The sequence below is a fragment of the Ailuropoda melanoleuca genome, chromosome 16 (genome assembly GCF_002007445.2).
Source record: "Ailuropoda melanoleuca isolate Jingjing chromosome 16, ASM200744v2, whole genome shotgun sequence".
NCBI lineage: Eukaryota > Metazoa > Chordata > Mammalia > Carnivora > Ursidae > Ailuropoda > Ailuropoda melanoleuca.
Genome location: NC_048233.1, coordinates 51,203,325 through 51,224,793, shown reverse-complemented (window position 1 = coordinate 51,224,793; position 21,469 = coordinate 51,203,325). Strand labels below are relative to the sequence as shown.

At 44.1% G+C, this 21,469-nt stretch overlaps 2 protein-coding genes across 2 annotated transcripts in view; both read right to left on the bottom strand.

Annotated features, from left to right (window-relative positions):
- The window catches only part of LOC100472384 (L-lactate dehydrogenase C chain), a 38,719-nt gene extending 37,743 nt beyond the window's left edge, over nucleotides 1-976 (bottom strand). Inside the window, exons 1-2 of the mRNA XM_011233500.3 lie at nucleotides 764-976; nucleotides 364-498 (exon numbers count right to left, since the gene is read on the bottom strand). Coding sequence (XP_011231802.1) covers nucleotides 364-489 — 126 coding nt within the window. The 5' untranslated portion in view covers nucleotides 490-498; nucleotides 764-976. The remainder of the gene's footprint in view (nucleotides 1-363; nucleotides 499-763) is intronic.
- Nucleotides 977-4,750: 3,774 nt separating this feature from the next.
- LOC100472134 (L-lactate dehydrogenase A chain) lies at nucleotides 4,751-15,759 on the bottom strand. Its single transcript, XM_034645235.1, has 8 exons — nucleotides 15,609-15,759; nucleotides 13,436-13,585; nucleotides 11,392-11,509; nucleotides 10,312-10,485; nucleotides 9,684-9,857; nucleotides 8,184-8,301; nucleotides 6,111-6,234; nucleotides 4,751-5,471 (listed from the first exon to the last, which is right to left on the bottom strand). The coding sequence occupies exons 2-8, from the start codon at nucleotides 13,559-13,561 to the stop codon at nucleotides 5,307-5,309; spliced, it is 999 nt and encodes a 332-aa protein (XP_034501126.1). The 5' UTR covers nucleotides 13,562-13,585; nucleotides 15,609-15,759; the 3' UTR covers nucleotides 4,751-5,306.
- Between the last annotated feature and the right edge of the window lie 5,710 nt (nucleotides 15,760-21,469).

The following is a 21,469-nucleotide window of genomic DNA, read 5'->3' as shown; positions in this document are numbered from 1 at the left end:
TCCCACACTCCTCCAACTGAGCCAGCCAGGCACCCCTAAAAAAATTTTTTTTTAAGTATAACCTTCTGGGAAGTATGACTTTCACCCATTACTCTTCCAGGAAGGTAAGGAATGGGATCGTTTAAACAGAATATTAACAAAATAATGCAATCAATGTATCTCCTATGAATCAATTTAAATAGTCTAACAATGCGGGACACATGGTAAACTCCAAATAAACATTTCTTAAATTATGTCAAAATCAGATAAGTGAATACACATTCGCTGTCAGAAGTTAAGCCCTACACCCCTGAACTCACCAACATCTACAAGACCTAAAATTTCTTACTTGATTTTCAGCCACAGGATAGGCTTCTTACTTACCTTCAATAAGATACAAATAGCACAAGCCATGCCTACAGCACCAGTTCCAACAATGGTGATCTTACTCTGGGAGATTTTATCTTCCCCAATTAGATTCTCAATAAGCTTCTCCTTGATAGTTGACATTTTGAGAACCTGATAGGGATAATGAAATTTCAGTGGAATCAAACTCCCTAAATTGATCGCTCTCATAGGTATCACGGGCTAACCACACTGAACGTCTAAGGGCTTAGCTATTGAGTTTGCAGAATATTGGAGCCTAGTGCGGTGGGAAAGCGGAAAAAAAGGGGGTGTGCAGAGGTAGAGAAGAACCAGTCTACCTAGGGGCTGGGGACCAATAAGCTTTTTTATTTCTCCCTGCCCTCAAGCCATCATTTTCACCCCAGTACTAGACACTCACAAATGCTTTGCTTGGCGCAGCTTAGTACAGACAGCCGGAACACGCAACGCACTGCCTTTAAGGAAGATTAAAGAGAGAGAGAGAGAGAGAGAGAGAGAGAGAGAGAGAGAGAGAGAAACCACCAACGGCAGTCGAGGTGCGAAGCCCTATGACGGTTACTCTCTGGACCGCCACCGCAAGAACGCTCTCACCCACGACTCTTTCGTCAGCACGCAAGCTCCGCCCACCGCTGGCCCAGGCGCAGGCGCATTGGCAGGCACTTAACGCCCTCTCGTTCTGGGAGGGGGCCGGGTTCCGAGTGTGTGCGGTTGCGTCCTCCTTTCTCCTGCGAAGAATTTTAGGCAAGCTTTAATAAGAGTGTGCAAAAGAGGGATATTGGAAGTATAGTTTCATTTCCCTCAGCCAGCCTAGGCCTGGGGCTGATTTTAGTGCTGAATTTTTGGAAACCCTCATGTCTATAGGCTGGTGGGGAGGGCCAGGCTTGAGACCCCAGTGGGGAAAAGCTCTTCTGGGAGTATCTCCTGTTCGTAGGGCGGTGCCATCTTAAGACAGGAGATTGCTTCCAAATTGCTTCCAGATGACTTGCCTCTTTCTGAGAGGGCATGCTGAAGGGACCTGAGCCCCAAAGATGAAGAATTTAAGTAAAGGGTGGGCTTGGGAATGACCAACCTGAATTTGAAGGACGGACTTTTCCATGTACTTACCATACCCTTGTCTACGCACTTATTTGCAGATCTCTAAAACATTATTAAGGGGCGCCTGGGTGGCTCAGGCGTTAAGCGTCTGCCTTCGGCTCAGGGCGTGATCCCGGCGTTATGGGATCGAGCCCCACATCAGGCTCCTCCGCTATGAGCCTGCTTCTTCCTCTCCCACTCCCCCTGCTTGTGTTCCCTCTCTCGCTGGCTGTCTCTCTCTGTTAAATAAATAAATAAAATCTTAAAAAAAAAACATTATTGAGCTCTCTAACTTCAGGATGGAGTGCTGAAATAAAGATTGAATTAAAGTAGCAATGAAAAGGCCACACCTAGTTTTCTACAGGTGATTTTAATTTATACCAAGAATTTATAACCACAGAAGGGGGCACAACTTCTTCAATCATCTTTTGTTGAGTATTTGCATTTGAATCCTTTTCCATTTTCTGTTTCAAAGCCTATGGTTTGTTTTTAATGTAGTACACACCATGCAATCACCCTGCTTAAAACCTGACCATGGCTTTCCTTTACACTTAAAATAGCCAATTTTTTTAATTACTTAATTTTTTATTAATTTCAGAGGTAGAATTTAGTGATTCATCAGTAAAATAACTAATTTTTACCACAACCTAAAAGACATTCACAATTTGGCCTCCTCCTAGCCCTCCAACTTCATTTCAAGACACTCTCACCTCACTCCCCTCCAGGTTCTCGACAGCTTTTACTTTGGCTCAGGACTTTTTGCTGTTCCCTATTTTTTTTTTAAGATTTATTTATTCATTTATTTGACAGAGATAGACAGCCAGCGAGAGAGGGAACAGAGGCAGGGGGAGTGGGAGAGGAAGAAATAGGCTCATAGCAGAGGAGCCAGATGTGGGACTCGATCCCAGAACTCCGGAATCACGCCCTGAAGGCAGACGCCTAACGACTGCGCTACCCAGGCACTCCTGCTGTTCCCTATTTCTATAAAGTTCTTCTCCAACCATTCTCAAAGTTGATTCCTTATTTTCAGTCTTGAGCATAAATGGTAATTTTTCTAGCTTTCTCCCCAAATCTCTCCTATTTCTCTTATGGCACTTTTCACGAACTATCAACTCCAAGACAGAAGCAGCAGCCAATGCTGGTCCTGTACTACTACCCTTTGCTTTGTGTGCTCACTGGCACAGTAACCCCGGTACTTGTGCCTCATTTAACACTCAGTTGAGAGGTCGGCACTGCTGGCCAGGATGACCAACAGGCCTCTGGTGGCAAAAGGAGGTATCATCTTGGTAGCGATCAAACTCCTGATATAGGTGACGAAAAAGGCTCTTCATTCCTACCTACCCAAGGTGCAGGGCACTGCCTGAGTGGGCTCTCTGGGCGGCTACAACCCAAGCTAACTTAATCATTTTGCTTGACTGCAACAATCTACCTACAGGAGGGCCAAGATTTGTGCATTCCAAAAACTGCCAAAGTGTAGTAGGAACGCAGTGAAGATTTCTGAAAGAGCATGGCTTTGAAGTCCTGACACTTTTACTTGGCAACATGGGCTTTAGTGCAAATGTTGACACATCTACATGCATATATATGGACATATTTATCTATCTATATATATATATGGGACAACTATGTTCTGAACATTCCATTTGCTTCCCCCACTAACTGGCAACTTGTGTAAAATGGGACTAAGGCATACTTAATCCACTTCCCAACGTTATTAAGACTAAAATGAGATCATATTGCATTTAAAAGAATCAGGGCTTCTTGCAGAGCTGGCCTATTCCTTGCCTGGAATAGGAAGATACAAGTTGATCCCAGAACACCTTTCGGGCCAGAAAATGAGGAAGCTTTACAAGATTAAATCTAAAAAATTCATGAAAGATTAAGCTAATAAACTTTAAGCATTATTTTTCAGTCATGTTGGTATTGACTAATATATCAGGTATGGAATTAATAAATGTAAATAAATTTTTTAGTTGTCTCAAAGTTTACAAAAGGCTATGGGCATTAAGTACAGGTTTCTATTTGGAGTAATTAAAAAGTTCTAAGATTAGATACTGGTGAAGGCTGCACAAGTATGCAGATCCACAGAATTAAACTTTAAAAGGTCAATTTTATGTGTAAATTTTATCTTAAAGGTTTTTTTTTTTTTTTGAGCCTATAGAAAAGCAAATCCTATTATACTACTTGTCCAGACTACATAATTTGCAGGGGTGCCTGGGTGGCTCATTCAGTTAAGCCTCAACTCTTCGTTTTAGCTCAGGTCATGATTGCTTGGGAGACAGAGCTCCAGTTTGGACTCAAGTCATGATTTCATGGGTCCTGAGACCTAGCTGTGCTTATGGCTCCGCACTCAGCAGGGAGTCTGCTTGAAGATTCTCTCCCTCTGTTCCTCACCTCCCTCTCTCAAATAAATCTTTAAAAAGACTACATAGTTCAACCTTGTCCTTTTACATTTGAGACACACTTGGGGAAAAAAACCGTAATTCTCTTCACTAGCTCTCAGAAAGTAAACTGTTGAAAGATCCTGGAGATATGACAGCAATAAATTTGTTCTAGTTAGCCTCTAAAAGTATTCAGGCCTGGATAAGGGTCATAGTTGTAGATGTATTTTGAGGAAAATCTAAAGAAAATTTTCGAGTGGACAACCACCAGGACTATTTGCTTTAAAATTGTGAAGTGCCATTATGTTACTGGCTTCCAGAGGGCAAAGGTTCTTAAAAATCTGTTTCCCGGGACACCTGGGTGCCTCAGTTGGTTAAGCGTCTGCCTTTGGCTTAGGTCACGATCCCAGAGTCCCAGGATCCAGGCCTGTATCAGGCTCCTTACTCAGCAGGGAATCTGCTTCTCCTCTCTGCTTGCCACTCCCCTTGCTTGAGCTCTCTTTCTCTGACAAGTAAAATCTTTAAAAAAGAATTTTTTTTTTAATCTGTTTCCATATAGTGACCAAGTACCACTGCTTATGTTGTTGGCAAATGATATGTTTACATTCATGTTTAGAATGTCATCTACAGAACTGTAGGGTACCAATTATTATTAGCACTATTATCAAGTTACCTCATAATACCTTGGGCTTAGTATGTTAAAATGATTGATTATAATGGAAATGGTACCGAAACAACCTAATCCATCTGGTCACATCCTTAATATATTAGGTCACATCACAGTCTGATCATTTAGTAAACAATATACCTTAAAAAAATCATTACACTGTTGCCTAAGAATACCCCAATGGGTCCCAATAATGTAATGAGTTAAGTAGCAGCTTTACTTAATAAATTCAGAGTCATTGTTCAAAAAAAAAAAAAAAAAGAAGTCACTGTTCAAAATTTATTTGGTATTTTAGTTGGTATGACACTGAGATAGTTGGTTGCATTGTCTCTTTACATTATATAGCAATGTACACTATATTCGGACATACATGGTACACAAAATAAGATCCTTTAGAACAGTTATGCACAATACATGCAATATTGAATTTATACATTGGATCCCAGAATGTGACTGATGGAAGAAGATGGACGAGGCATGTTGGCTGTTGGGTGAAGGAACCAGAAGTTATAGAACAGAGTAAATACACATCTGGTTTGCAGAGCACCTGCAGCATATGTGATGTTGGCAGTGGTGCCTCGGAGATGGTGGAGCTCATGTCCATTAACCAACTCGGGACTAGAGAGACAGATACCATCCGGCCTCAGGATATAGCTGCAGGGTTTGGTGGACCACTCCTATTTAGAACTTTAGGAAACTGCTTTTTTCTTAGGCCATTTTAGTATTACTTGTGTAACAGATCAGATAATAAGGACAATCTACACAACCTCCAACTAAAACCCTGTTGTAGTCTAGACAGTGAAGTGGTTCATTAGAAAACTTTAAAACTGCAGCTCCTTTTGGATCTCCCAAAGCGTATCTGCACTCTTCTTCAAACGGGCCTCTTCCTCAGGAGTCAGAGTCACCTTCACGACATCTGAAATTCCATTCTGTCCCAAGATGCAAGGAACACTAAGGAAGACATCATCTTTTATTCCATAGAGACCCTGAAGGCAAAAATGGAAAGTATTTTATGTTTTGAGTATGCATTCTGGGGTCTCCCAAGACTTTCATTCTTTACAATTATGAAGCTTTTATTTTTTTTTTTACAATTATGAAGCTTATTTACTACAACTCGAGAAGTAGGAATTCCTTTCCACATTTTCAGTTGGGATGTTATGAACAGTGCAAGTCATCAAAATACCAGCAAGATTTCTATTCTAAAAGAAAATCTAAATTATTGCCATTACCCATACTACTGTCAAATTTTTATTGATAACATCTCAGCAACTCTACCTTGAGTGATTTCTTTTTTCCTCCAAAGAAAAAAATTTTCTTTTATGGTCTTCCACCCACCTCGACTTATCATCCGTAAGTTATCTAGTATCTATGTGGTGAACACAGTACTAGTAGACATTAATCCCAAAGCTCAACCATTTCTCTCCAAAAAACAAAGTTAGGAGTGCATTAACTTATGTCACTTAAGTCAATGACTGAGGACTAACCTAACCGCTTTCACAGAAGAATCTTTTTAAAATGAACCACATTCATTCATATACAGTGTATCACTACACAGACCTACCTTAATCATGGTGGAAATTGGAACCACATTCATTCAAATACAGTGTATCACTACACGGACCTACCTTAATCATGGTGGAAATTGGATGCACCCGCCTAAGATTCTTCATCATACTTTCTGCCAAATCTGCCACGGACAGTCCAATGGCCCAGGAAGTGTAGCCTTTCAGTTTGATCACCTCATAGGCACTGTAGAGAAGGGAAGGACAGGGAAAGGTAGGAAAAAGTAGGGTAAGAGAAAACAAAGAACACAGCTTTCATTGAACACATGCTTTATAGCAAATAATGCCATAAAGTTACATTACAGATCTGAGTACTGCTTGCCACATATACTAAGATATTATGTATAGGGATGTTCACAACAGTACTGTTAGTAATAGCAAAAACCCTGGCAATAAGCCCCAAGCTCTCCAACAGGGGAATGGATAAACTGTGGTACATACAGTGAACATACTCAATACTGTGGAATATTACAAAACTGTCAAAACAAGTAACTATATCTACATGCAACAACTTAAAGGATTAAGATGTAATACTGAATTTTAAAAAATATCTCCAAGATTACATATAGTATGTTTGACTTAAGATTATTTCAAGCAAGGGATGGGTGGTATGACAGAGAGATGAGTGGGAGAAGGAGCTCAGAACTCATTCATATCCAAGTACCAGCAGACTGGTGATTCTAACCCAAAAAACACTACACTTGGTTGACACTTATTGTCAACGGTTCTTGGGTAGGGTGGTGGGTTCACAGGTTTTTGTAAGAGGCCCTTGCCTAAATCAATCATGATTATTTAATTCTATAGACATGAGGTCCACACATGGTTTATAATAAGTAAAATGGGACCCGTGGGTGGCCAGCTGGTTAAGCGTCTGTCTTCGGCTCAGGTCATAATCCCAAGGTCCTGGGATCAAGTCCCATATCTGGCTCTTTGCTGAGTGGGGAGCCTGCTTCTCCCTCTGCCTGCTGCTCCCCCTGATAAATAAATAAAATCTTATAAAAAAGAACAGATAGTAAGTAAATAATGCTACCAAACTGCAAACTTCCCAATTTAAACAATTTCCAACAGTTAATATTTACATTTTTAGTAAAATTATAAATCTAGACATCGTTTGAAACTTTATAATCATCTGAATGAACAAGTTAGCTGTTTCTATTCAAAAAGCCTGTAACAGGAAATTGGATTTAAAAATTCTTGGGAGGGGCGCCTGGGTGGCACAGTGGTTAAGTGTCTGCCTTCGGCTCAGGGCGTGATCCCGGCGTTATGGGATCCAGCCCCACATCAGGCTCTTCCACTATAAGCCTGCTTCTTCCTCTCCCACTCCCCCTGCTTGTGTTCCCTCTCTCGCTAGCTGTCTCTATCTCTGTCAAATAAATAAATAAAATCTNTTAAAAAAAAAAAAAAAAAAAAAAAGAATCTGACTCTGGGTTTCAGCTCAGATCGTGATCCCTGGGTCGTGGGATTGGCCATGAGTCAAGCTGCATGCTCAGCATGGAGTCTGCTTGAGATTCTCTCCTTCTGCCCTTCCCCTGCACGCACGCACATGCTCTCTCTTAAGTAAATCTTTTCTTAAAAAATAAATAAAAATTCTTATTTCTGTGGCACCTGGCTGGCTCAGTCTATATAGAATGTGACTCTTGACTTTGGGGTCATGCGTTCAAGTCCACATTGGGGTGTAAAGATTACTTAAATAAATAAAACTCTAAAAAAATAAATAAATAAAAATTTTTATTTCTAACTGAATGAACCATATATGCTACTGAAGACTGAATCTGAAATAAGACTTATAAACACTACAAGATTCACCATCCTATAGAGAAATATAGCCAAAAAAACCTGTTGCATTAATAATTTTTAGTATCTTTACTTCTGTATTATAGTTATGTTCTTCAACAAAACTTCAGAAAAAAAGCTTATTTTTTACTTTTTTAAATTTTTTTATTTTTAAGTCCCTACACCCAGTGCGGGACTCAAACTCACAAGTCTGAGATCAAGAGTCGCATGCGCCCACGACTGAGCCAGCCAGCCAGGCGTCCCTAGAAAAATGTCTTCCATCAAGTACTCAAATGTTATTAAACTTTCAAATGTTAAAATAAGTTTTAATCTTCTGTATTGCCAAATTTTGGGATCTGTTACCTGTCAACCACCTGTTTGTGAACCTGTTTCCACTGCTCCTTATCTGCATCAGTGCCTAAGTCAGGGTGCAGATTCTTCAGAGACACACCAGCAACGTTCACTCCACTCCATACAGGCACTGAAAGAAACAGTACAGAATACATTTATTTCCACATGCCATCCAGCAGACCATAACAGCACTCTAATCGGTCTTAAGGGTTAACCCACTTTAAGTGAACATACTCCTTGTTTGCTGACTTAAGACCCCTTGATCTGTAACAGAACTAAGTCACTTTCTTTGAGATTTGCAGACCACTGGCCTTGGGGAATAAAGAACCAGATCTTCCCGAGGCCACAGAGGCCAGCGAGTCTGTTTGAAGCCACCTCACCTTTCTGATTAGCCCAGCCATCTTTCAGCAAAATGTTTTCCTTTTTTGAGGTCACACAAATGACTTTACTGACCTCCCTTTGAGTATCTGTAGACCTTGCCCTCCTTTGCAGTAAGAACAGAGGACTCTTGCACAACTCCTTGGTACCAAGGAACCACCTCTGGGTACCAAGGAACCAGACCTTCTTGCACAACCCCCACAGGGCATCAAGGAACCAGACCTTCTTGCACAACCCCCGAGCACTGAGATTACTCTGTAACTGGCATCATCAAATCTGCATGTAATCAAGAAATGTCACAGACCACTACGTTCCCTTAACTGATTAAACCCCTTCAAATATCTCTGGGCCAGGCAGAAACCTGAGTTGGGCTTCTGGACAAGAGTCTGCCTTCTCCCCCAGGTTGCCAGCCTCCTGAATAAAGCGCATATTCCTTTCCAGTCAACACTCACATCCTGAGCACTGGCCTTTTGAGCAGTGGGGGGCCAAACTTGGGTTTTGGTAACAAGACTAGTCATTCTGACCCATTTTTCTAATTTCTTATCTGGGGAGGATTATCTGCTTTTGGAAGATGGTCAAGACAACCAACACCCTTACTCTTAAATTGTCATTGATTTATATAAACTAAGAATTTTCACCATATTCTAACTTGTTTTCATCTATTGGTTATATTTAATCCATACATACTTGAAATACAAAGATAGTGTGAGATCATAAGGGGAATTTTCTTGGCATAAGTAATTGAGAACTCTACACAAAGTATAACATCTTTCAACTGTGATAGAATTTTTCCATTTGCTGCATTTGGATTGGCTGACCTTTTCGGAGCCACACAGTTCAAGTCAAGCATAGACAGCTGTGATATCAAATGACTGAGGTCATCCTAAGAACTATCCTCTTATTTTAATATGTCCAGTGTAAGAAGTAAAAGAAATTTCATTCCCCAGCCCCCATGCCATAAAATGTTACATAAAAGTTAAAATTTTAGCAATTCTTAACATATATCAAAAGACAGATTTCTAGAACCCATCCTACTCCAATGAATGGGTATCTGATTTCAGCACTGGTTTAATAATGAAACTTCTTTCAATATTTTACACCATCTTTTTGAAAACAGAGAAAAGTTATGCTTACCACTGGAGTCTCCATGCTCCCCAAGGACCCACCCGTGACAGCTTAACGGGTGAACTCCCAGCCTTTCCCCCATTAGGTAACGGAACCGGGCTGAATCCAGATTGCAACCACTTCCAATAACACGGTTTTTGGGAAAGCCACTTATCTTCCAAGCCACATAGGTCAAGATATCCACTATGAAGAAAACATTTAGGCAAAGATAATAGGTCAATTATTAGATAATGTTTAGCTAGTCAAGATACATGGCTCTATATGAATCTTGATAGTGATTATGACCAATCGATATTTTTGTTAAATTTTTAAGTCTCTACACATAATAAAGCAAATTTGTTACGTACTCAAGAAGTGTAGTTTAATGAAAATAAATTGTGCATCAAGAACACCTTATTCATAACCTTATCCCTTATCCAAGATCTTCTTGGGCAAGTAACTAATTTTTAAGTTCTAACTACATTCAGGGGCAGTGTATCCCCCTTATTATTTTAAACTTAACTATTTTAGTAAATCTATTCACAAGAGGAAAACGAAAACATGAAAAATAAATATGTGTACAATATGTGTATACAGAATATGACATATACCATCAGTTTTACTTGAGCTCATCTACTTGTGCAATTCAAGGTCTCACCTGGATTGGAAACAACAAGCAACTTGCAGTTTGGGCTGTATTTTACGATATTAGGAATGATGAACTTAAAGATGTTCACATTACGTTGGACCAAATTAAGACGACTTTCTCCCTCTTGCTGACGTGCCCCAGCTGTGATAATAACCAGCTTGGAGTTTGCTGTCACATTATAATCTAGACAAAAGGGAACAACAACAAAAAAAAAGATTAAGGCCTTCCGAGAACTCTACTACCGAGTCAGCAACAATGTGTTTCCTAACTTTTTTATGGACAGTTTTATCAGTTTTGCTACCCCCCTACTTCCTTTCACACGTAGGTGGGTACAGATAAATGTGCCACCCTCCCACCCCCAACTCCTCCTCTAGTTTTTGGCCACTTAATGTGGAGGAAGAGTACATCAACACCTTCCTTGTAGTCTGGTTTTAGACTGGGACTGCATATAATGACAGCTGGGAAGAGATGGAAAGGATCAAATGAGATATTACCCCAATATCTGAGCTCTGCTCACACGTCTCCATATTCCTATTTCTACTGAACTACTTCATTGTGATCATAACAGCCCAGACACAGGCTGTTTTTTAAGCAAAGGCAACTTTACACTTACCAAGCATGTCTTGCTTCTAGATAACCTACGGCACAGGATGGTTAACCCAGCCCATAGGTCAACGGTGTTCAAGTGTCAAAAGAAACACCATTTGTACACATGTCCAGCGTTCCTGACTAGGGCTCTTAAGTGTGAAAGGCCCAAGAATATCCAAACAGGCTCATTTACCCTATTCTCAATCTTGTGTTAGTGTGTGAAAGGAAGTAGGGGAAGTGGGTATATTAAATGTAAATAGTAGAAGCAAGTTTTACTAATCACATTCTAACTCATTGCTCTCCATGTTATGGACATACTGGATTTCCATTTAAAACCATTTACTAGAAATTGAAACTTGGATATGAACAGGTTACCAATGCAAAATTGTTCAAAGGCTCTCTGATCCTGTATAAAAACTAAATCTCTGAAGAGGCAGGATTTCAAGCCTGATAGAGAGTTAAGTCTAGCATAGATCACAATATAAACTTGTTGAAGTCAACCTTTGCCAGAGACAATTTTTGGTGTTCTAAGGAAAAGGCTGCCGTGCTGGAGATCCATCATCTCTCCCTTCAGTTTGTCTTCAATGACATCAACAAGAGCAAGTTCATCTGCCAAGTCCTAAAAGATACAAAATTTTTAGTCAAATGGAAAATTGCTACTTTCAAGTTTTAGAAAGGTATGCAGAATTTCTGTATTTCTAGCATAGAAAAGTTCTGCTACTTTATTAGTATCGGGACATACCTCCAAGTAGAGGCAGGCCCCCATTTAAAAACTGACTCACAGATGACCCCTGCATAGGAAGAAGTATTGATCTTCTCTCTTGCAACCTTTGCAAGAGCTCCACCATGCCACTGTATGGAAGCAGAACACTGGATTGGCAATGGATAGAATATCCAATTACATGAAACTGCTCTATTTATACTCTCAAATTCAGTTTTACACATTGATTTTAGGTCATTATTCACTACATAAGTGATTCTGACTGGTATTAAGACTTGGAAGTTAAAAAAGTGATATTCTGGCTCATTCGTTGTATGTTTTCCATATATTAACCAACACTAACAGTGTTACATGAAGATTGATTTGTGCATTGCAAAGTAACACTGGTGAAAAAATACCCTTTCAATTGAACCTGCCAACATTCACAGGTGCATCTCAGACCAGGAGCACGAACAACAAATTTAATACATGTGGGATGTGAACTGTCATAACCAGTTATACTAGCTGAGTTACAGATCTACCCCACCCCCCAGTTATCTGTAATATAATAACCTGGCAGTTACTCTTACTCACACCTGAGTTAGACAGCAGCACAGGAAAAGACCACAAGTCATTCATAGGTGTGAGAAAAACGGATGGTGTCAATTTCTGATCCAGTGGGAAAGCATTAAGAATTGGTATAGGCATTCCCTTGTTTTTAGAAGTCTGCATTATGCCAATTCACTTTTACACAAGACCTAACATTAGTACCTGTTTTCACTAACTGAAAGAAATCCAAAGAGGATTTTTGGTTTTATGAAAAAAGGCAAAAAGCAAAAATAGCATTCAGTGTTTATTCTGCAGTGAGCCCTCAGAAAAGGAGCATACATCCTAGGTACCACCAAGCTCCTTCCCCAGGGAACTTTACTCAGCATTTCATTACCAAGCTGCAATAGCTCTGAACTGTGTAAGCATCTGCACTTTATCTCTGTTTTGTACATCTGTTAGCAAGATGTGTCCTAAGGTATCAGAAAAGCCTTGAGTCTGGGAATACTCAAAGAATTTTCCATATAAATTAATGGTAACTGTCTTTTCACTTTACACCATTCTGGAGTCAGAAATGTTTCATAGGAATGCTCTCCTTTAGAATAGTGGGGGAAACCTTTACACTATGTGGCCCTTCCTAAGAACACATCTAAAGCAACGTGTATCGTTACCCAACCTCTAAATAGCTCATTATCTGCCTTCAGTTCCTTATTTCAATCCTTTCCTGTTCTAAACCCAGTATTAATCCTTTCACTCCCTTATTAGGGATTCCATAGCTAAATTTAAAATATTTTATCGTAAGCTGCCTCAATTTTTTTTTATAAACACCAGGCTTGACAACTGTAAAACGTGTTCTTTATTCATTCACAAATTCTCTAAATTTTAGCTCCATAATTGGTACGAAAATGATTATTCAAGGTAGGGATTTTTGTGGGAGAAAGACTTAAGAGTTCCCACATCTAGTGTGATTTTAATTTTACCCAATGTATGTTATGATTTTCAATTCAAAAAATTACTTCAAAATAACTTTAGCCTGTTTAAGGGCATAGACTCTTCTTTTTCATTTGTAGGCAATTCATGCATGTGAATCCGGCACAGTGAATTTAAGGAACTGCGTCACCTGCCTAACAACTTTTTCTTTTTAGTTCACATACCCTTTTGGTATGGCATCACATTTCTAAAGTTTGTCCCGTAAATAGTTCTTTGAGTGCATGAACCTGTGTATTTGTATATACAATGTGATAATATTCTTGGAGGAGTGGGGGGATGGGTGGCTTCCAGAGATGGGCTCTCACTTACCTTCATTAAGATACTGATGGCACAAGCCATGCCAACAGCACCAACCCCAACAACTGTAATCTTATTCTGGGGGGTATGTTCTTCCTTAAGAAGATTCTGAATCAGCTGATCTTTGAGAGTTGCCATTTTGGACTTAGAACCAAAAGGAATCTATAGGGGGAAAAACACGCACAGTCACTGCATCTTCTTTAAATTAACGCTATTAACCAAAAGCTGTCCCAAAAGGGCTTATTTTCCTTCTTTTGGGGTAGTTGCCACTAAAAAGGGGGGGGAGGAAAAAACCTAAAGATGGCCAAAGGAATGTTCAAAAACCTAATGCCAGGGTCTGGTCTGCCTAGGATCTTGGTGTAAAGGATCTCACCTTGGCGTGGAAAAATAATATTGACGTTTGGGTGTAAGTGTAGCTTCCTGAGGACTCACTCATCTTGATTAATTAACCCCAAGCGGGGCCGCCTTTCCTCACACAAAATCACTATGAGCTGCCTGCCCAGCTCTACTCCAGTCACCAGGGTTCCCGCAAAATCCTTAAGTAAGGATCAGAGGAACGTGCAAAAAGCTCCTGTAACTGCCTCCTGAAACGACCCAGTCGCCGTAGGACGTGCAAAAAGCTCGGCTCATGCGCACTCGCTCCTTCCTCCAGCCCCAGAAGAACGGGCGGAGACCAGACCAACAGCTCAGCGGGAACTCATGGGGTTACCGCCCCTCCCCCACCCTCCCTGCGCGAGGCCTGCGAGCATGCTCGTTTCCAAGCAGTGGGCGGGGACAAGAGTAAAGTACGGGCCTCGGCTTTCCAGAGTTGGGCACTGGCCCCGACGGCGGTGGCCACAGAAGCCCTGCCCATGAGCGGAAATGATTGGGAATTATTGGGCTCTTAGGGTCCCACTGAGCGAGCCCCGAGGCGGACTTTAGACCTAACTAGTAGTGCCCCAGCTGGCTGCTTCCCTGGCCTCCAGCAGGGCCACAGCCAGACGTTAAATCGCAAATACTTGGTTGCTGTTACCCAACAGGGAGGGAGGCGCCTCGTGTGGCTTCTGCCGCGATTCAGGTTGCAACGGCATGACCCTCATATCCGGTAGGAGGAAATTTGTCAGTACAGGAAGTGCAAAAAATAGCTGCAGAGGCCTGGAGCCCTAAAGTTAAAAGATACTTGGTGGAATCCTCCATTTCCAGAGTCGGGGAGGAGGCCTTCGCTCTCCTAATCCAAACCTGCACTGCATTCACTGGAAAGATTATCACAGGTTGCATCCCAAAGCGCCACGTCTAGTCTTGATTTCCAAAAGGGCAAAAATATCCGAGAGGACTTCCAGGCAGGCAGCCCAGAGTCACCAAGCTGGAATCGGATCTCTCCTTACAAATCACTGCTATTTCTAGACCTGGCTTCATCAAAACCTAAGCCCTGGGCTCCAGCGCTCCCTTCAAGGTGGGGACACGGGCGAGGGAGGAGCCCTGCAGAAAGACGGTCTACTCCCCAACTCTGCCACCCACTCTGTGACCTCAGAGTTGCCCTAACCCGCTCCCAGCTTTAGGTTCCCCCATTTCTCAAAAGGAATTGGATGGTACCAGATCTCCTACTCTCAAAATACCATCCAAGATGCAGGAGGGCTGAGACTCTCTCCCTGCTTAATCTTTGCATGCATCGTGCTTAGCATAGCACCCGGTACATCAGCAGCCGCTTAGTAAGTGTAATTTGCGCAAAGAACGCCCTATAATCAGCAGACAGCAGCCACTCCATGGAGTCTACCTCTCGAGAGTCCCAGGGTTAAAAACCGACCCGAGCAGCGACCCCCGGCTTTCAGACCTCCTCCCTCTCTCCCCCACCCCCGACTGCTGAGGCTTTTGCGGCTCCGTGGGTTCTGGAAACCCGACCTCGAGTTCTGCGCAGTTTGCCTATTTTAAGCCCGGAGCTACGCCCCACCCTTCAAATCAGTCACATCCTTGTCCTGCATCCACCGGGGCTTTCGACCACAGGACAGCTGCGGCCACCTCGGTTCCCCAGCCCGACCAGAGGCCGCGGTGCCCGCTTAAAGCAAAAGCAGAGTGCGGCGTGCGCCCCAACCCAGGTCTGCGGACTCTGCCTCCACCCCGCCAACCCCACGCCCCGGCAGCGGAGACCGCTTGGCGAGCAGTTCCTCTCCTGACCCTCCAGCTCAGCGTGCTTGGGGCCCGACCGTACCGGGAGTGCACGTCGGGCGGGCGGGCGGGCGTCAGCGGCACGCGAGGTTGGATCCGGACTTGGCGGCAGCACCTCCGACACTCGGAGCTGAGCGCGGGAGGGGCCTTAAATGGAACCGCGAGGCTGACGTCAGGGGGGAGCCGGGCGGACGTGCGGGAACCCACGTGTGGGTCGGGCTAGGGGCGGGCTCGGAGCCGGGCGGGGCAGTGGAGCAGCTTAGGCGGCGCGCGCAGCGGGACCGCTGACCTGCCGAACGAGCCACGTGCGTCGGGAGACGTAAGGGGCTGCTGCAGCCACGCTACCCCGGCCACAAAAGCCCAGGCCAGTCAAGCCGACCCTCAGGAAAGCCTTCTTTGGAATCTTCACTGCTGTTTCCCATTGCCCAGAACACTTTCTGGCACGCAGGCGCTCAACAGTTTGTTGGAAAGGAAGCAATGCCTACCACAGCATCATTCTGACCTTACCGAGGTCGAGTGACCTCCAAAACTTGCTGCGTTCCCCGACCTGCTGCTAAACCTTCCAAGTCCCCAACTCATAGCGAGGCCTCAGCTCTAGCCTTCATTGGTGCTGGTCCCTTTGCCTGGCCCGCCTTCCTTCTCTGTATCTTCTTTAAACCTTACCCATCATCTGGTCACACACACACACACACACACACACACACACACACACACACACACACGTTGGTATCTCCCTCGCCTCTGCGGAGCTGTGTCTCCCTTAGTAATGTGTGCCACCCTGCTCACCTACCTGACAGTGAGCCTCTCAAGGCCATGGATCAGTCTACTCCTCCTTTGCACCTGGGACCAACTTAGAGTCCAATTCTGAGAAAGATCCATAATTCTGGGTTTCTTAGTTTTGAAGGGAACATGCCAACCTCAGTTCCAGAAAAGCAGGGCATCTCTCTAGCACGTCCTAACAGTTTTCTCATCACTCTAGGAAGCCCAGCCACCTAGGCTCTCACCTCAAACACACAGCTGGACCAACTGAAGGCCAGCCACAGATTCTCCATAGTTTCTCAGGGCCGGGCCGCTTGCAGTCCGCCTGTGGTTACTCGGTTTTTGCAACAATGTCCTCATTCAGGGCTGGGTGCCTGCCTGCTTATTAGATGTGACCACAGCTGCTGGCAGGAGGGCAGAGCTCAGAGAATAGAAGGTAGGCTGGGGAGACCGGTAAGAACTCTCACCATGAGGACTCTGGAATGAGCCCTGAAAGTGATCTAGGCAGAAAGTTTGCAGCCCCCTAAATTAAGGCACCTAACAGCTCCCTTCAAGCATAGCTTCCTTCTTTGAAGAGCAGAAACCTCTACTTAACCCTACAAATATGAATAAAACAAGTACCATGAAACAAGTACCAAATTTACCTAGCACCTCCTATGTGCCAGGCAGCAAGCTAGGTAATACTTACACTCATCTTCGCGGTACTCTTTGGAGTAGGCATAATTATCCCCATTTTGCAGATAAGAAGCCAAGGCTCAGAGATTCATGACTTTGTCAAGGTCATACAACTAATAAATGATTTCAGCTGATTCTTTAGGATTGACTCCAAAGCCTATGGTTTTTTACTGTACAGGACGTTGCCCCATCTCCTCCTCTCACCCCCGACTCCACAAAAGTCAAATTATGGAGGGGGCCCAGCCAGTCCTGAGCTCAGAAAGTGTCGTTTTCAGTGACAGATAGTAGATGTCACTGGGTGTCCCTGCCTGTCTGCTGAGCTGAGACATCAGTCCTCTCCTGCCCTCGGACTGGTACTTAAACCATCTGTACTGCTGCTTTGCAAGCCTTTAGACTTGGATCGTAGTTTACACCACCTGCTGTCCTGGGTTTCCAGCTCACAGATGGCTGATCTTGGGACTTCTCAGCCTCCATAATTGCCTGAGCCAATTCCTTATAATAAATCTCGTTATATCTCCTCTTGGTTCTGTTTCTCTGGAGAACCCTAATACAGTCCAAACAGAAGAATTTCTGTGCTAAAGTCCAAGCAGAATGTGGGACCCGTGATATGGGTCAGAAAAGCACGGTTTCAGAGGGCAGAACAGACTTCTCCAATCTAGCCAACGGTTCTTCAAGGATGGCCCCTTTAAAAAAGAACATCTCACATAAAGGTGGCTTGACCAGGGGACAGGCTGGCCTCAGAGAATGGGTGGTGCCCAGCAACCAATATAAGATTGTCTTAAAATGGATCTGACCAAAGACTAGTGTCCACCCAAAATACAGTGCTGAGTCTTTCCTCCATTCAGTATTTGTTACACTCCTCCTCAAGAAAGTTCAATGGCTCCTCATTCGAGGGCCTCAAGAATAAAATCCAGGGGTGCCTGGGTGGCTCACTTGGTGGACTGTCTGCCTTCTGCTCAAGTCGTGATCCTGGAGTCCTAGGATCAAGCCCCACATCAGGGCTCTCTGCACAGGGGGGAGCCTGCTTCTTCTTCCACTGCCCCCACCCCCCACTGCTCGTGATTTCTCTCCCTATCTCTCCCTATCTCCCTCTCAAATAAATAATTAAAATCTTTAAAAATAATAATAATAAATTCCAAATTCCTTGAAAGGCCCTCTGGGCCCTCTGTGATGCAGTGCCCACATGCCCTCTCTGGCCTTATCTCCTATTTTCCTGCATGCTTCCTACATGCCAGTCCTAATGCTCCTTACTACCTTCCCCAGATATGCCATGCACTTCCACCCAGGCGGCTCCTTCAACCTGCATGCTCTCCACCTTGCCTTCCCAAAACCCCCAGACTCATAGAGCAAATGCTATTGCCTGAGCTTTATATCAAACTAATTCTATTGCAGCCCCTTTCTTTTTCTCACTAGATTGTGAGCTCCTCATGGACGGAAGAAACTTTCCCCTTTATCTCCATACTCCCAGCACATATGTTTATCTGTTTTTTAAATATATTTTGATTAGATGCCCCCTATGCAAAGGACACAATGCTAGGTGCTGGGGATATAACAATGAATGAGACAAATGTGTAAGTCTTCAAAGACTATACCATTCAATGCGGGGAGACCAACAGCATTCCTCCCTGTGGTTAAAATGTAAGATAGAATATAACACTACCTCAAAAGAGAGAGGAAAAAATTGCTCTAGCATTCAGAAGAGAGAAGGGTCCTTTGGTCAAGGGTATCAGAGAAGGCTTCCTGGGAGAGGCAGGCATCTGAGCTTAGCCTAGAGAGAGACTTCAACTGCTGAAGATCAGATGTTAAGAAAGCAGAGAATGCAGGGTGAGCAAATGCATGGAGGCAGGAAATTCGAACTGTGTCTGGTGGAATCTTCAGCTTTAAATGCTGGGTTATGAAATTTGGGTGTTTTTGTTGTTTTTCGGTGGTCAGCGGAAGTCATAGATGTTTTGGGAGAATGGGAGAGAGAGAGTGAAAACAAGGTAGTTGCAAGGTCATGGAAAGAGGTGCAGGGTGGGGCGACACACCTTGTTTTGTGATAATACACAAGAAACTCAGAACATATACAGCTCCACCCACAACTGCACGGAACACTCGCTTCCCTGACACACCCCACACAGCCACACAGCCCTGCTTTCTTTCACCTTTTCCATGTTTGTAAAGCTGATGGCTTTCCTGAGTTGCAGAGCCCAAGATGCAGCCGGTTTCATCAGTCTCTGTCCACGTCAGGCCAGGCCCTGCTGAGTCCGTGCCAAAGCCGAGGCTCCTCTCTCTGGCAAGAGAGCAGCTGCCCGGGCCTGGAAGACTGCTTCTCGTCAGCCCCCCGACCCCATCCACCTCTCAGTTGATGGGAGTGGAAGCCAAAGACTCCACCCTGATTCCTCAAGTTCTCCTGGGTGCCCCCTCTACTGGTACCCAGGTGCCTCTTCCCCACCCCTTTCCCTGCCCCTCTTCCAGGCTGCACTCATCGTCAGGTGCTGGAAGCTGCCTCTGTTTCTCTTTTTGGCTTGGGGTGTTACTCCCTCCCGAGTGCAACTTTACGGGATCATCTAACAGAATCCACCTCAGAAACTCTGGGTTCTTTTTTCTATAGACTGAATGTTTGTGGCCCCTCCCCTCCCCACGCCCCCCACTCCTGTGTTGAAACCTAACCTCTAATGCAATAGCATTGGGAGGTGGAGCCAATAGGAAATGATTAGATCATGAGGGTGGAGCCATCACGATCAGGTTTAGTGCCCTTAAAAAAGAGGGGCTTCCTTGCCCTTTCTATCTTCTTTAAACAGTGAAGACACAGTGAAGAGAAAGTTGTCTATGAACTTGGAAGTGGGCCCTCACCAGACACCTGCTGGAGCCTGGGTCTTGGACTTCTTTGACTCCAGAACTGTGAAAAATAATTTCCTGTTGTTTATAAGCCACCCAATCTGTGGTATTTTCCTACAGCAGCCCGAATGCTCTAAAGCACCTTCCAGCCACTTCCCACCCAAGGAAAGAAATGAGACCTGTGCCCTTTCCTCTCCATCTTATCCTAGCTGGGAGGGAGGCCTCAAGCTTTCCATGGCATTGACAGGTTCCAAAGCAAAGACTGTCACCAGAATATAAGTGGTTTCCAAATTGAGGGCCCCCCAAATCAGTGCTGCAGAGGGAGTCCTGAGGCCTCTCCAAGGTAGACAATCCCCAGCGTATAAAGTGTCCCTTATCTAATCACCGCAGGGGAGGACCGTGGGAAGCTGTGACAGCCTTTCCCTCTGACATCTTGGGTGGCAAGGACGGTGATAGGCATGGCTTAGCCAAAATGAGTGGTTAGCTTGGTGGAGAGGTGACACTGACCTGAGGGTCAGGAGACCTGGGTTCTTGCCCCGGCTTGGTCATGGACCTCTGAGTGACATTGTGGCAGTCACATTCCTTCTGTAGCCTCAACATCCTTGACTAAACATAAGAGGATCTCTGCCAGTTCTAACACCTTCTGAGTTCATGAATCAAGCCTCCATGCATACCTTTATTTTTACGATGGCTCAGAACTCAGAGGCAAAGCTGCCCTCCGTTTGGGGAAGTGAGTTGGGCTGCTCCTGGGGTGGAGGCCGACATTCAAGGGGCCTGGCTGCACCCACAGCAATAAGAATCCCATGCCTAGCATTCTCTTGTCCCCAATATTAGTTCCAAAACTGGGTCCAGAATTCCCAAGGCACTGGTTGGGTGTTGAATTTATTAATGAAAAGTCTCCCTGGGCTTTGAAACTAAATTACTGATAACAGGAACCCATCTCTCTTTGATTCTTTAAGGAATTCTTTAAACCTTTAAACCTTACCAAATGAGGAATTACATTCCAAGCCCTGGCTTAAAAGAGAAGGCTAATTTCCTGTAAAATTCCAAGAAGATCAAAGCAATTATAACCGTGAATAAAGTCAGACAAGTCTATTTGTAATTTCCTGGGGCTATGGTGTGGGCAAGGAACGGAGGTCTTATTTGGGCAGCCGCTGACTGGCAGGGCACCCTTACTGAAATCTGGGTCTGTGGGCCCTGGGATTTTGTTTAAACTGCTATGCACAGCTATTCATCTAGCTGTACCCCACTTAGGTTCTGCCTGTACTTTGAGCCTGTTCAGAGGACCCTGGCCTGAAAAGGCAGTCCCACCTCATATTTTGAGGGTAGTAGAAGGGGTTCTGGCTCCCAAGGGAGCAAGAGATTCTGTTAAGAGAAGCAAAGAAGAGGGGCACCTGGGTGGCTCAGTCATTAAGCATCTGCCTTTGGCTCAGGGCATGATCCTGGCGTTCTGGGATCGAGCCCCACATCAGGCTCCTCCACTGGGAGCCTGCTTCTTCCTTTCCCACTTCCCCTGCTTGTGTTCCCTCTCTTGCTTGCTGTCTCTCGGTCTGTCAAATAAATAAAATCTTAAAAAAAAAGAGAGAGAGAGAGAGAAGGAAAGGAGAGTTTCCCAGGTACCCCAAGAAGGATCTCAAGTTGTGGTGGGTC

Coding starts and splice junctions, on each gene's coding strand:
- LOC100472134 (XM_034645235.1), bottom strand. CDS start 13,561: ATGGCAACTCTCAAAGATCAGCTGATTCAGAATCTTCTTAAGGAAGAA. Junction 8,302..9,683: donor GGAGCATGGAGACTCCAGTG/GTAAGCATAACT, acceptor TGTTTCTTTCAG/TGCCTGTATGGAGTGGAGTG. Junction 5,472..6,110: donor CAATTTCCACCATGATTAAG/GTAGGTCCGTGT, acceptor TTTTGCCTTCAG/GGTCTCTATGGAATAAAAGA.